This window comes from Pygocentrus nattereri, chromosome 10, assembly GCF_015220715.1.
Source record: "Pygocentrus nattereri isolate fPygNat1 chromosome 10, fPygNat1.pri, whole genome shotgun sequence".
Lineage (NCBI taxonomy): Eukaryota > Metazoa > Chordata > Actinopteri > Characiformes > Serrasalmidae > Pygocentrus > Pygocentrus nattereri.
In genome coordinates this window covers 32,369,114-32,384,350 of record NC_051220.1, presented here as the reverse complement: position 1 = coordinate 32,384,350, position 15,237 = coordinate 32,369,114, and the positions used below count along the sequence as shown (strand labels likewise).

At 39.5% G+C, this 15,237-nt stretch overlaps 1 protein-coding gene across 2 annotated transcripts in view; it reads right to left on the bottom strand.

Moving 5' to 3' along the window:
- Positions 1-14,414, bottom strand: part of LOC108423505 (G patch domain-containing protein 2-like) — a 42,073-nt gene extending 27,659 nt beyond the window's left edge. For both annotated transcript variants that reach the window (XM_037541884.1, XM_017690842.2), the window contains exons 1-3: positions 14,324-14,414; positions 11,800-12,531; positions 1,878-1,939 (exon numbers count right to left, since the gene is read on the bottom strand). In XM_037541884.1, the coding sequence (XP_037397781.1) occupies positions 1,878-1,939; positions 11,800-12,521 (784 nt within the window). In that variant the 5' untranslated portion in view covers positions 12,522-12,531; positions 14,324-14,414. The remainder of the gene's footprint in view (positions 1-1,877; positions 1,940-11,799; positions 12,532-14,323) is intronic.
- Positions 14,415-15,237: the final 823 nt, after the last annotated feature.

Below are 15,237 nucleotides of genomic sequence, written 5' to 3'. Positions count from 1 at the left end.
GCCGCTTATGAACACGAATAACGCATCGTTGCTAGGTGACTTGCAGTCAGAGTATCAGTGGTTGCAAAACAGGGTTTTCGCACTGTGTTGCGCACATCCCGTTTCGAAGATATATTACTGACACAGCGTTCCCCCCCACTCTCTACAACAAGACCAAAACCTAAGCTATAAAACCACCAAAGAAAACGGGCAGGACGGCTGTAATGTGCTGCGTGCACATCCACCGCCATTGGGTCTTATTTCACCGTAACTGTGCAGATTAGTGGCAGCAGTGTCTCATGTGCTCCAAGAATAGCCTTCTAGTTGACTCGCCACATCATTTCCATTTCATTTATTAATAAATGATATTGGACGTAAATTCATTATGGATCATTACAAATACTTTGCTTTAAAAGTATCAAGTCCTGAGACAGTAGGAAAACAGAAATCCTGTATAGGAAAAAAAAGATACATCAAGATGCATCGATACTCGTTTTATATTTGCATCGCAGCCGTCTGAGTCATAATCGAATCGTGAGGTGCCAAGAGATTACCACCCCTAATCTATATATTTATATTTATACACACACACACACACGGTCAACAATTCAGCCATCAGATTCAGAATTGGGCATAATAAATCATGATTGGTGCACTTAGTGTTGATGATTAATATTGTGTTCACTATCTGTTAATTAATATTGCCTCATTGTTCCACCACAGTTATGTCTCCACAGCACAGACATAAATTAGTTCAAGATACAACAGGATCATAACTGGCAACATACTAACATTTCAATTACTCATTTCACGTGCCCTCAAAATGGTGTCAAATGGTGTTAAGTGAAGTGCAATCTCAGTACGGCTTCTAGGTCAACTGAGAACACTCAAAACAGCAAGAGAGGACCTCACCTCACACACACACACCACTCTCAGACGCAGTACTCTCCATGGACCCGTCAGTCATCCACACGGCAAGGCCATGCCTCTCACAGTCAAGGTGTAGTGACAACTGTTAAATCAGAGGATGCCTAGTGCCACCACAGCTAATGAGATTAGCAAAGCCTTCAGCGCTCATTAGCGCTACATGACAACCTCTCATTAGAGCCGCATGGGCACCCGGCAACTGCCACCCACAGCAACCAACCCTACTCTGCGACATTATCCCATGTGCTTTTTCCTGTTACTTTACAGAACATTTTCTGGTATGACTGATTCGGTTAGGCTGGAGGTATTTCATGATCCATGTAATGCATAAAGCAGAATGAACTGTTACAGTATTAGAAATAGTTACAGCATTCAAAGAATCAAATGCTCACTGTACAATTTACCCATATCTCAATACACACAAAATACACTTTAAGAAACATCTTTAAATATAGTTTTCTTTTTTCTGACAACACTATTTGTATTCATTTCTTCTAAGAAATAAACAGAAATAAGAAGCAGGGAAATTTGTTCTGTGGTGTGATTACATTTTGTTAATTTGCATTTTTTGCATTTACTTTCACAGATCACTTGGTTTTCAAATTTGACTGCGTATTGCATGTTATTCATTTTCATTTTCCCCTTTCAAAGACAGCTCATTTCCTTGTAATGTAATCCAGCAAACACAATATTATTAATGTCATAAATACAAATAAAACTGTTTCAGCTAATCATTTCCTAACACTGCAGTACATGCTATGGCTCTCATAAAATGAAGAGAAAAAAAACTGCAACATCTCCTGCATTTCAGTATTGTGCATATGAAGTGCATGTAGTTTTATGTCTTCAAATTTTAAAAAGGAATGGTAGTGTAAACAATAAAGAAACATTTGTTGTTTTCTTAATACTCATATTTAAAAAAATATTATGTATTTGAATGGCACAAATATAACTTGTGTTCAATATCCTACCTTGTCTTCCTTCATCATTGGTGAAAAGACCTGGGTCACTGCTGCACACACTGCTTGTTTCACTAGAATAAAACAGAGAAGGTTGCATTTTATCAGCTGAACTTAATGAACTAATTGTGCAATTCCAGCATTACAATATTTTCAATTTAATAAAAGTTGCAAACTGATAACTGTTTTTTTCTTTTAAAAAAAGTATTACTATCATTGGGAAAACATCCATTATACAAATATACTGAACCATACATGGAGAACAAAACATCTTCTGACTTTTGACATTACATATTTATAAGAATTATGAAAATATGCAGAGACGGAGGTCAAGTAAAATCAGACCAAAGTAAACACGCAAGGTCCTTCACCGCTCACGTCTGCTTTCCATATTACAAACACAAAGATGTTGGCGGGGGGGCAGGTACAGATGTGGATCGAAGCTCATGAGTGACATGCCAAATCTAATTGAATATCCCCCATCCTGTCAGCTCCAATCTCATCTGCTCAGCCTTTTCTGAGGATGACAGGAATGCACCAGATTTCTCCCTCCCGCTCTTCCCGTCTGCTCGTTCAGCAGATTGAGAATGGACCTCGGGCTTCAACTTCAACAACTGGACAGCATCTGCTCTAAAGGCTGCTGTGGCCTGGAGCTCACATCACTGATCCCCATCCCCACCCACAGTTCCCCACTTCATAAAACAGATTCAGTCCCACCTCAGGCTTCATGTGCTGAGCACTGGTGTGGCATAACCAGGCTATGGCAAGCCACAATAGGTCGATTACTGCTGTGAGTGTACAATGTATATTTACAGTTAACTCTAGAATTGATGGGGATAACTTCATGGATCTACAGTAGTCTGAGCTGGGGGTGGCCAATCCTGGTCCTGCAGAGGTGTGCTCAAACTCTAATCTAACACACCTGATCCAGGTAATAAAGTTCTTCAGTGGCATCTTCCCAGGGTGGTGGATCTCCAGGATCAGGACTATGCACCCCTGGGATCCCCAAGGGATTGTCTATTTTAAATGCATTAAGAACAAAACAAATAGAAACAGTGCTTCAAAGATTACCTTACGTGCAGAAGGCAAGAGAAATACATGTGCTAGTTTTAAAACATGAGTTTGGGACACACATGCACATTGTACATTGTACATGTATCCACCATACTTATTTTTTAAACATTTGTTAATTTGGTTATCTGCAATGTCTCAGTATTAGATAACATGCATAAAGCGGCTCAATGACAAGTTAAATTAACAAACAAATGTATTTTAGCTCCACCAGGCTGGTCACAGAGCTGTAAACTTGTCTTGCGGGTCATTAAACTTTTGATGCTGATCTGCTAACACATGTGTACACCTCTTCTAAAACCTGCTTGGAAATCCCTCTAGTCTGTGCTCTTTTAATACCTAGAGCAATCCGTAACACAAACAAAACAAGCTAGCTATAAATGTTAAAATGAAACAGTGCAACAAATTGGACAGGGCTTTAGAACAATGGCAACACTTTAACTGGGCAAAGTGAGGCTTTGATTAATCAATTAATCAAATAAATGCGAATGGATGAATCGATCATGAAACAAACACACAATCTGATTAGTTTACAACTGTTCTACTTTTGCCATTATACCTTATCATAGCATGCTTTTTCCACCAAACCTTTATCATTCAACTGACCACTGGTTGCTAAGAAACAGCAATCATGGCAACACTCCAGCAAAAACAATCTGGGGAGTCTTGGCTATACTTTTTTCATTATTTTGTAAAACTTATATCTGTTATATACTGTTATATAACTCTCCATTTTGTGTTCTATTGCCCGACAATCAAAAACATTAAACATAAACTGAGTAATTAAGTAGAATTAAGTGAGTGCAATGTACCTTAACAGTTAACTCATTAAAATCTAGCTGATCTTAAATGATGTGCGTTAACTAGCTATGTTACCTTGGATTGAGTGGCGTTGCTGTGGAGAAGAACAGGTTTTGTTCTGTCAAAAAAAGTGCCTCAGTGCCGTAAAGTCTGTTTCATTGTTTTGACAAAACCTATGAGAATATTAATACACTCACAACTTATGAAAATGCTCAGTCTGTTTGACATACTACATGAATTGCAGCCCCTACAGACAGCTTTATGAACAATTATCAGTGAAGCTGCTTCATTCAAAACAAGGACTGAGCTACAGCAGTTTTGCTAACTTGTGCCATGCTTTGCACTGAAACTAAAACCAAGTGGTTACATGCACTGATGGGAGAATGCAGTCTCTCCATTTTACAAAAACATTTAAAACAAAAAAAAAGTTTATAGTTCGCAATTCTATTCAGTCTGAGTTGTTGCGAGTCTACATGTTTCCAATCATTTTGGGGAAGTGAATGTGATTGCTTCAAATAAAGCTGTTACATTCAAAATAACACGCTGTGCACTGAATACTGAGTAAAGAAAAACTGAGTAGCGCTGCTAACACGGAGCACTGAGACTAAAAGAGGCTGTGATGTACACAGTAGGACAATAAAGTGTCTCTACAGCACGTGTCAGACTCCAGTCCTCGCGGGACAAAACACTGCAGACTTTGGCACAATGCCTCATTAAACACACCTGATTCAGCTCATCAGCTAATGAGCAAGGCCTTCATGAACTGAATCAAGAGTGTTAGATGGGGTAAACATTAATCTCTGCAGCACTTTGGTCTGGAAGGTCTCCAGTTTGACATGCCTGCTCTACAGCCTGTTTTTAAAAAAATCTCAGTGAAAAAAAAGTCACATATATGAACTTTGGTAGCAATTTTACTAGTCTATGTGTCTCCAACTGTATTAGGGAAGTGGCTGTGATTGTGGGTTTAAAATGAGCCAAAAATAACAGTGTGTGTTTGGCAGAAATATGCCAAGGCAAAACGTTTAAAGGGACCTACGACTGCCACAGCGTCAGTGACACTTTGCTCACTGCACGGCAGTGTCCACTAGGCTTACGTAACATGGTATCAGGTGGTATCAGTACATTTTTATGAGTACGAGAACATGTAAATGAGCACCGTATTGCGCTGATACTTGATACCAGCATGTGTATCGATGCATCCCTAATAAAAACTCATGCCAAAAAGCGCTTCACATTGCACATCATCTGATCATGGAGATGCAGTGCAGCAGTAGGCATTTCCCTAGTGTGCGGCAGTGGGGACTGACAGTCCTGTCTGCTCTGCAGTTTGCCTTGTGGTGATCAGAGTTGACCTTGACCATGTGGAGAGAGGTTGGTGGGGTCAGACACTCGCTGATGCAGGACTTCGCCATATTGGGCGTCGCACAGCCCGGTCTGCAGCCCCACCATGCATCACTCTAAGCAGATGGCCTTTGTGCTGCCGCACCCTCACACACCCTGGAAGCAGATGCAGGAGGGGGGTCATGGTCTCAAGGGAATGAGGCGGGCTTAGCCCAGCACTCCAGCATAAATACACACATATGCACGGCCACAGACACACACTCCTCAGCTGTCTGCTGGCCTCTGGAAGTGAGTTTGCGCATCTGGAGTATTACAGGGGCCCTTATGTGTCAGCAGAAGGAAGACGGCTACTGCTCCTCCTGGCAATGTACAATTCATAATGAGCGTTAATCGCTCTGTAAAAACAGCAGCGCGGACGACCACAGCTCCCTGCACTACATCTGGCAGCAACCGTGCTGGTGTGGTTACACCCAGAAACACCTAAGAAATTACAGAGATCTAATAATAATGGTGCATTTATAGCTCCTCATGGTTAAATGATGAGATGTTGGTTCTGTGTCAAAGGACTCACAAGAAAAACCTTTAATTGGTATAGAACTACTTACATTATGTGTAAAGTTAAGTGTCACTTTCTATGAATACCATGCCTATAAGAAACAATAAACATATTCATGACACATTATAATGCATTCATAAAACCTTATAAGCATGGGTATAATTGTTTATAAAACAAACATTTTACAGCCATATTACACCCCATTATTTGTTAACATAATGCTTTTTAAGCAGTATAAGTATTACAATGTATTGTAATACATTGACTAACCTGCCTAGTCATAATGACATGCTAAGACATTTACCTCCCAGTCTTCACCCTCTGTATGGAAAATGGAACTGGAAATGCTGCAGTTTTAAGAAATTTTCCTTTAGTCTAAAATATCAGTTTATTTAGAGCTCACAAATACAAGATAAAAGTTCTTGACATATGCTATTTATCTATCAACAATAATATATACCCATAATGGCAAGTATAAGAAGTATGTCACTTTAATTTAAGACAGTTTTGAATATTAAAATGAGTCAGAACCACATATCTGGTTCATTGGTCATAATGCCCTTTACAAGCTGGGACTGAATTTCTTTAGTACTGGCAATATAACGCTGACACTACTTACAAAGCATGTTAATTCATAATGCATAATAAACATGACTATAAAATATAATGCATTATTATTCATGTTTAAAGCCATGCTTATAATGCCTAATGAATGCACTATAAAAGTATTATAAATGTGGCATTTACAGAAAGTGTTACTTTAACAAGGTTCTTCAAACTTGCACATCTCACTTAAAAAATGGTCTCTATATACAAACACCTACTGAAAGGTTCTTTAAGGAATCAAAACGGTTATTGTATCACTCTAAAGAACCTTCTCTGGCACTTTTACTTTTAAAGGTGCATTATTCTTGAACTGCCTGCATGTCAAAGATAACTGAATCTGTAAAGTATGTATTGCCTGACAGTTAACTGCCTTAATATTTAAGCTTTTCAACTACATAAGATGTGCCAAAGCCTAATTAAAAGCTCTTTTGTGTATGTGCATGTTCCAGAACTGAACAATAAACAATGAAATCAAACTATGTCAGATACAAGCACACTTAAGTGACAACAGTATCTTGAGAAATCCAAGTGAAACTGAATCTCCGTTGATGTGCTTGAATGTCAAGGGAGAAGAGGAGCTGTGTTAAATTTGAAGAAGAATGATAGGTGCAATATAAACAATTAATTAGGACTGCACATTAAGTATTAAACAATATTAAAGGTGTAACGTGATGTTGCCTTGAGAGGCTTGCTGCCAATATGAAACTGTTTCCATTAAGTAGTACCTAATTAATGCCATGCATTATTGACACTAACATTTTTCTTTCGGCTCGTAGGAGTCTCCCTTCCCCCTCTAACATGACCTTCAGTGGGAGAACTTTCAAGCAAGTTTATCTGTCTCTGTCTTGCCTTGTGTTAAGTAAAGCCCTGTGCTGAGATATGCAAAGATGAATAATAAATGTTAAAACACATTCACACTGGCATTCAGTTCTTTGTAAACAACCATGGCTAAGCAAATCCAAATTCCTGCACACAGCCCAAGACCTCCCGAAAGACATCCCCCTCAGCAGCTCGCTTTGGATGAGCTAATATCTTTCTCTTCTTGCCCCATTGTCTACATACATTCTGGGGAAGTGAGCCCAAAACACACTTCCAAGACAGGGTCTAATCATTAGGATATAATCCCATCCTCCTGAGACTAGTAGGCCTAGTAGGCCAGTTTGGGGTGAGATTACTGAGCAATGGAGAGTCAATGAGAGCTGTCTTATTCCACACTCCAGAACAAAGAAGGCTGACAAAAAACCAGGGGAGTGTCTAGCTGATAACAAGGAGACCCATTCCAAGACCATGCCCTCTTCCATAAGCGTCTGATTAAAAGGGTCTTCCAGTCTCCCTCAGCTTGGGTAATTGGATTAGTCTCAGGGATTTATGGAAACGAACTTGGGCAAGTCAGGATACAATCCCAAACTCCTCGACTACTTTGCCAAATCAAAATTACCGAAGTAATCACAAGTGGAAGCAGCTCTGAAGAATAGCAACCAGGACGGCAAGCTACTCATGCCACCACTAACACCTCTACTTATTATGTAGACAAAAATGGATTATTCTAACTTGGAAGTTTCAAACCTATGACCCTTTACCGAAGTTCAAGAGGCTTCATGCACCCTCCAAAAAATAAAGAACTAAATGATATTTTCATATTGATCAATACTTAATAATAGTGTAAAAATACACAATGTTATCCAAAAGTATTTTGGACATTTTAACGTTTTTAAGCATTTGAATACATTTCTTTGGGTTATTCATAACATGTTGGACAAAATCATATTTGATTCAGAGAAAAACAGCTGATAGAAGACTCTCTGCGCAGAGAAAGTCTGGAGAAGTCATCCAACCAGACTGCACCAAGGGTTCTGTAAAGCACTGAGGTGGAAAATCCAGAGCTGTTTTTCTTATAATCCTCAGTGAGCTTTTAACATTTATTTACGAGATCATGAGCTACGCAGAGTAGATAGGCATTTTGGATACAAACATCCATAAGTCTGCAAAGAAACTGCTCAAAAAATAAAAAATAAATAATCTGAGATGCACCAGCCCCCTTTTGGAAGAATACCTTGCAAAAAAGTAAATAAAAGTCTTCCACTGGTCTGTTTAAAATAAATGTTAATTTGTTTGTCATTTTGTATCCTAACACCATTAACGTACTACTTCTGCAAGTATGGCACAAATATTTGTCCAAATCCTTCTGGAGGCCACTATTTACTTTTCTATTAGCTTTGTTTTAACTCAACAATTTGAACCAGCAAACCTGGCAGGGTAACTAAAAAGATAATAAACCGCATTCCAGTTTAAATGGACAGAACAGTTTGCATTTGCTAATGAAACTGTTTTAACTATCATGTTTCATTAAAAACAATAAAATCTAAAGCAGAGAGATATTTTAAAAATGGTTCATGTTTTTTGTTGCAAATGCCATTTTTTGGAGTCCAACACTGCGGCTGCATGCTTAATTGTGGCTCTTGAGACACATATTGAGACAGTGATTCAGAGTGACTTGATGTGAAATGCACAATTCTGGCATTCTAGTGGTGCCAGGAACCAGAAATCTGTAATGTTCACTGCCTCTAAAAGCTACTTCACATCAAGTTATTACATGAAATAGTTATAAATATACTGCCTGATGCCTGAGGCATTGTTTCATGATAGATTTGATGTTAGCCTAAAACATATTTAAAATACATTCATGTCACAGAGGTACTTACAGTGTTGTAAGGCAAAATAGCCCCTGCTATTTAACCATAACGAACATTAACTATAAAACTCATAAGACACAAGAAGGTTCACTTGTCATTTTGAATAGTAACTAAAATGGCTGCATTTGCACTATAGACATTGCGACCCCTGGTTCCTATCACCACTACTGTATCTTTGTTTACATCTCAACCACTGAATTATGCAGAAGTTTTGGTTAATGATAACAATTCACCATAAACCCATTCAATTTGCAGTGGACCATGTCTGAGTGTTTCACTGATCTGCTCAAACTATCTGAACATGATGAAGGAAGTTGAATAAAGTGGAGTTTATGGTAGGGCTCGGCACATTTAAGTGTTTTTATATTGAAACAGCAATGTAAGCTATTTTCATATCAAAAGAGCTGCAATTTTAATTACAGTCCACAACTTTAACAACATTGTCTAATCCAATTTAAGGAGGGAATTTAATCTCACAACACAGAGCTTGTTAACTACATGTAGATGAACCAAGACCCATGTACTTTGCCTAACCCAACTCAACCCAACAGACTGGCAGTGTGGTGCGCTACATTCAGCGTTCGGGTCTGAAGTTAGGCAAAGTAGATGTGCTTGTCTTGGCCAGCATAACAGGCCTGGAAAAAAATAGTCCCAATATTGATCAGAAAAATCACAATTAGATATTTCCTCAATTTCTCAAATTGTTCAGCCCTAGTTCATGGAAAGCTGATTTGCGGTCAGCTGGTTATTCTAGAGAGGGCCAAGGTTGTTCATGGCCTGAGCCCCAGCCCTGGTGGGTGTGCTTACACACAGGTGAGGCCTCCCAGCCAGGCCAGACTGAGCACCAGGTGGTGTGCCATCCATCAGGCCCAGTGCAGGCCTAATCAAGGATGGGCAGCCCAGCTGGAGCTGCCAACAGCTGCTTTACGCACACTTGGATTGGCTTAAGGAAAGTCTGGACACTGTCTGTGCGCGAGGGCTGAGAGGGGAGATGGGGTGTACCTCACATGCCGCATGCTTAAAATTAACATCTGGCCTCGCAGTGTGCGCGTGTGTGTAGCATGACCCTAAGGGGAAAGCTGTTATGAGCATTTCAGAATGCACTGACTATCCTGCTTAACCTCAATCCTATGACTTTCAAAACATACAGTCTTGTCCTCTTCTAATTCAGATTTGGAGTTGGGTACTGGGGTCTTGAGCCCCTTTTTTTTTACCACAATTAAACTTTAAATGCTAACCTCTCCCAACGGCTCAGCTACTCTCTGAATCACTCCTATCCAATCCCAGCACACAGCCATCAGGCACGAGGGGCACAAGTGTAAGTGAGAAATGATTGACAGGGCGACACAGTGTTCCCATTTATTTCTTCTCTGGAGCTGTTTTCCGTCAGGAGGGGTATTGATTTTTCCATAAAATAAGAAAACAAGCACCGTCGAGAGGCCATGCGGGGTCAGCACAAATTAAAGCAGAAGATGTAAAGCCGGCTGTCGCCCCATTATTGGTTGCCATCGCCGATGCCTCACTCTCTCCTTTAAACCAACCCACAGATAATTAGATCATCATGGAGCTGAGGAAGGGCTGAGGAAGGGCTGAGGAAGGGGTGGGGATGGGGGGGCTGGGGTATGGCATAGCAGGTGGAAGAAGGACAGAATAGCTGACTAGATAAACAGCTTAATGCTGTTGCAAACAGAGTAAATAACAATAAACTGTTAAACTTACCCTAGAATTGTGCCTTAAATGCCACACTTGCATGTATTAAATAAATTATCTGAAACCTAGAATTCATATTCAGCACTACTCCTTGAATGACAGACTGCATAATATCCATCTCTGAAAATTGTAATAGTGCGAGAGAAGTAAATTGCAGGCCTCCATTGACACAGAAGTAATTCACTGAGCCGGTGTCACTTTTCAGACATTTGTATGATACACATCGGTGGCAGAGAGAGTGCTGCCACACCGCTGCTGGGAGGCAGGAGACTGAGCTAATTTTAATTAACTGGAATTCTATTGAACTTCATTTCCCAGAGATCAATACAGCTCCAAACTTCTTATTTGTAATTCTGGAAAAGAGACATCATAACCTAATTGTAGCCTAGAGGAAACAAGCAACACTGACTCCTATCTGCTGATTACCATTGCAACTCAAAGGACTATACTGCCTTATAGCATTCATTTTTAATACCAATTCAATAGATGAATTAGTGCCTATATGAATCATAGTACAATGAAACCGCATCGACTACTGCCAAAGAGATTAAGGTCGGCTAGTGGATCGTTTTAAATGTCTTCACTTTTATGGCCTCTGTGAGGTTTATATTATCACCTTAGCCACTAAAAGGAACAAGGAACAAAGTTAATTCTGATGTGCAAAAAGAAGCTATTTTGTGACTTGTAAAAATAACACATAACAAAAAGATAAAGCGTTTTTTTTTTTTTAACAATTTTCAAAAAACAACGTTCATCATGGATGCTTTGCAGATTCTTAACTTGTCATGAAGTTACATTGAACTATCTATAAGACTATCCTTAACTATTCCCCACCCCTAATTGGAACACTCAGTTGGACGTGAAGCTTAAACTAAACCCAGAAGTAAAACATTCAAAACTAGTGGTAAAAATTTTATTACCAAAAGATATAGTATCTAGTTACTCAATATAATTTATTTGATTTCCATTAAATCATTTGATTAAATTTGTCAATGCTGAAAAAAGAAGTGTGTTTGAGTGCTTTAATGTTGATCTGCTGCTGCTCAAACTATTTGAATGGATGGATAAAGTTAAATAAATTGGAATCAAATGTCCAGCATATGTGCACTTTATATTTTCAGGGATTCAAGTTGTTTAAGAAGCAAAGCAGAAATACCATTCAGACATATTCTCATCTGATGCCTCCCTCTGCTCCTTGGCCTGGCGCAGGATCTTGTCCTTCCAGCAATCTGCAGACAGGCCTCCTACTCCGGCCACCACAGAGCCCCCGTCCTGCATTGGCCAAGTCCCAGGGCGCTTCTTCAATCGGCCCATCCTCTGCTTCTTATACGACCTCTGATGATGATGATGATGATAATGATGATGGGTTTGTTCACGACGTTCAAACCCAGACACTCTGAGTTTCTGTTGCAGGTTTACAGTCACATCTGAAGTCATTCGTTTGACCTTGCGGCGCCTGCGCAGAGGCCTGCCGGGTGTATTCTCAGTAAAGGAGTCTGACTCTGGCCAGGAATGCTGCCTTGCCCTGAAAGACACTGATGCTGATGGCCAGCGCTTTGCTATCACCGTATCATCTGAATCACTATAGTTAGCAGGAACCACAGCCGCTGTTGCTATGGCCACAGCTGCTGTAGCGCCCTGCCTGTGGTTCCTGGCGAAAGCCTCATCCAGGCTGGATTCAGATGCCTCGCTGAGGCAGCGGCTGTGCTCTGGGCCATGTAGGGAGAAATCACAGCGCCGTTTACGCCCCCTACGTCTGCGGACCTGCCGCCGATGCTGCAGCGGGCTGAGCACCATCTCCTCCCACAGTTCATCCAGCTTGTCCTGCTCCGATGTCTGCTCCAGCGCAGACACCAGGTCCTGCACCAACTCCTCCATATCAGCAACTCTACCAAACAAAGCACATCAGTAAAGTCTAAACACATAATTGACACTTCTAAAGTAAAAGAAACATATGCTGTTGCATGTGAAAAAACTGCACAAAGCTAGATATAGTTTCATATTCACTAGGGTTTCCATCAGGTTTAGATTATCTGCTTAATCACTAAAAAGAACAACTAACAAAGTAATTACCATAACGTGATTTAACTGAGATTACAAAGGTTAGGGAATCAACTTTGAATGTAATAGACCAAGCTCTTAACTGGCAGATGTTTGCTCCAAATACACAATCAACCAATTTCATATTTTTATCTGGGCCAATCTGTGTTGCAATTTTTGTGACAAAATTAGCCAGCCAAGTAAGTCTACTGTATTTGAATGCTGCTGCTACACCTTTACCAAAACATGATTATGCATGACTCATTCGGATAAATAGCTGGTTGTGCTACTTTTGGCATAGTGCTTTTTTTGATTCATGTTATTTAGAAAGGCAACTGATGTTTTAGTTAAGAATCTAATGCCAAATAAATGTTATTTATGTTGTAACTTTGACTGATAGAATGTACTATCTGATTTATTTGGCCCACATTATGTAAACTTCAGGTAAAAAAGGCAAATAAAAAAATAACTGGTCCAAGGTCAATTTGACTACAGAGAAATGGGAATCAGACATGAAAATTCATGACCAGAGCATCCCTAACACTGCCACATTTGAGCACTGATGTGACATGAAAAATTGTCCCGCACTATTTGGGCAAAAATGGCTATATTTGTTGGATAATGTGATTGTCTTGATTCATCAAAACACCAAAAAAACCCAATCTCAAACGTATGGTGCTGCACAGGATGCTCACAAGACACAATACAATGAACTATAAATTTGTTAAAGAGCTTGTTTGCATATTGCAGCCTGTGATATGAGGAAAGCAAAGGCCAATTCTGTCATAGCAGAAAACGTTGCTAAGCAGTGCAGGACAACCTGCTAGGAACCAAGTTCCAGTCTCAAATCTGCCATACAAATTTACTTGTAGCGAATATAAGAAACAATAGAGAATGCTAACGTTTGGGATTGTATTTGGTTTTCTACGTTTCATAGATCTTCACTATCTAAAGGTCCTCTCCACTGATAAGAGTCTGCACAGCTCTAGTCACGCACTGGTACTGACGTGTGACGCATGACGTCACGGCTCCTCAATGAAAGATCAAAACAATACGAGCACACAGGAGGATTACATAACACTGATGCCCTTCAAGAGAAATTACTTCCACATATGATTTTACACATCCAATACCACTCAGTACATTTACCTCTGAATTAACAACAAGCTCGACAAGAGAAGAGCTGTGACGAGGCTGAAGTCAGCTTCCCATTCTTGTTCGAAGTTTTCCGTTCCACCTTAAACGGTGTGAACGATGCAGCAGTTGCATTCTGCCGTCTCAGGCGCCAGAACGTTACTGCGGCACCATTTAAGGTGGAACGAGAAAATTCGAACATGAAGCTGGCGAATAGGAAGCTCATTTCAAACTCGTCAAAGCCTCACGTTATCAGACTACAATATGAGACTGTGCCTCCGAAATGGGCACAGTTAAAATATTAAAAACGTCCTCATCGCACATAATCCTCATATCAGAAATACTGAGCAGCGACCAAGTCTCCATCATATCGTTCATAAAACCGGCCAATAAACACAGTACTGCACTGAAATATGTTTTAAAAGCGTAAACACGTCCTAATGGTTGCAAAACGTCTTTTAAAGGTACGTGGGCTGTTAAAGCTGTTAAAGCTCTCTGTCACTCACCAGCTGCACAACCTGCTGTTTTGTTTTCACAGCTGAAAACATGGGATGGACTTCCGCCCCGCGCGGGTGACGTCACGTCCGTCCATCTCCACGTCAAAACAGCTGCGTCTGATTTCGTTCGAGTTTATAAATTATGGACATGAATTTTAAAAATGATTTTTAATTACATTTAATTACATTGTAATCCAATTAGTTTATTGCCAAAGTAGTACATACACAAATGTAAGCAGTAAAAAGAGTGGACCTTTATTTTGTTGCTTTGTCAAAGATGTGGAGTCTTATTTGAGATCTTTATCTGCCTCCTGCAATAAGTGCTCTAATTTTGGTGTTTTGTGTAAATATTCTGTTTTATAATGTCGTGCCTAGATCCTTTTTTCTTGATATTTGTCTTTATCTGTTTATTTAATTATTTCTGTTTACTTTTCTTCTATCATCTATCTATCTATCTATCTATCTATCTATCTATCTATCTATCTATCTATCTATCTATCTATCATTTTTCTCTCCTCCAGTTGTATTTTGTTTAGAATTACATAATATATGCTTTGATCCAAACTGATAGCAGAGTTATGTGATGACGAATGTCTCCACTGTTGTTTCTCTATTGTTGTTATAAATGCAAATATTTAATAAGCAAAGAGCTGCATCTGCTAATCTGAATTTGTTTTTCATAAATAATACCATTCGAGATGTTACTAAGATGATAGCTGTGAAGTAGAAGTAAAAATGTTATTAATTTATTCATTTCAAATGTAAACAACTGAATTCATGTATAATTTCAGTTCTTACTATTAAAGACTGGTTGCTTTTTCTCAGTCATTTTTATGAATCTTAGAAAGTAGAATTATTCTTACATGTAAAAATTTACTTTGGATAGTGGAAGTTCATGCTACCAAATTCTTTTTCAAGTAACA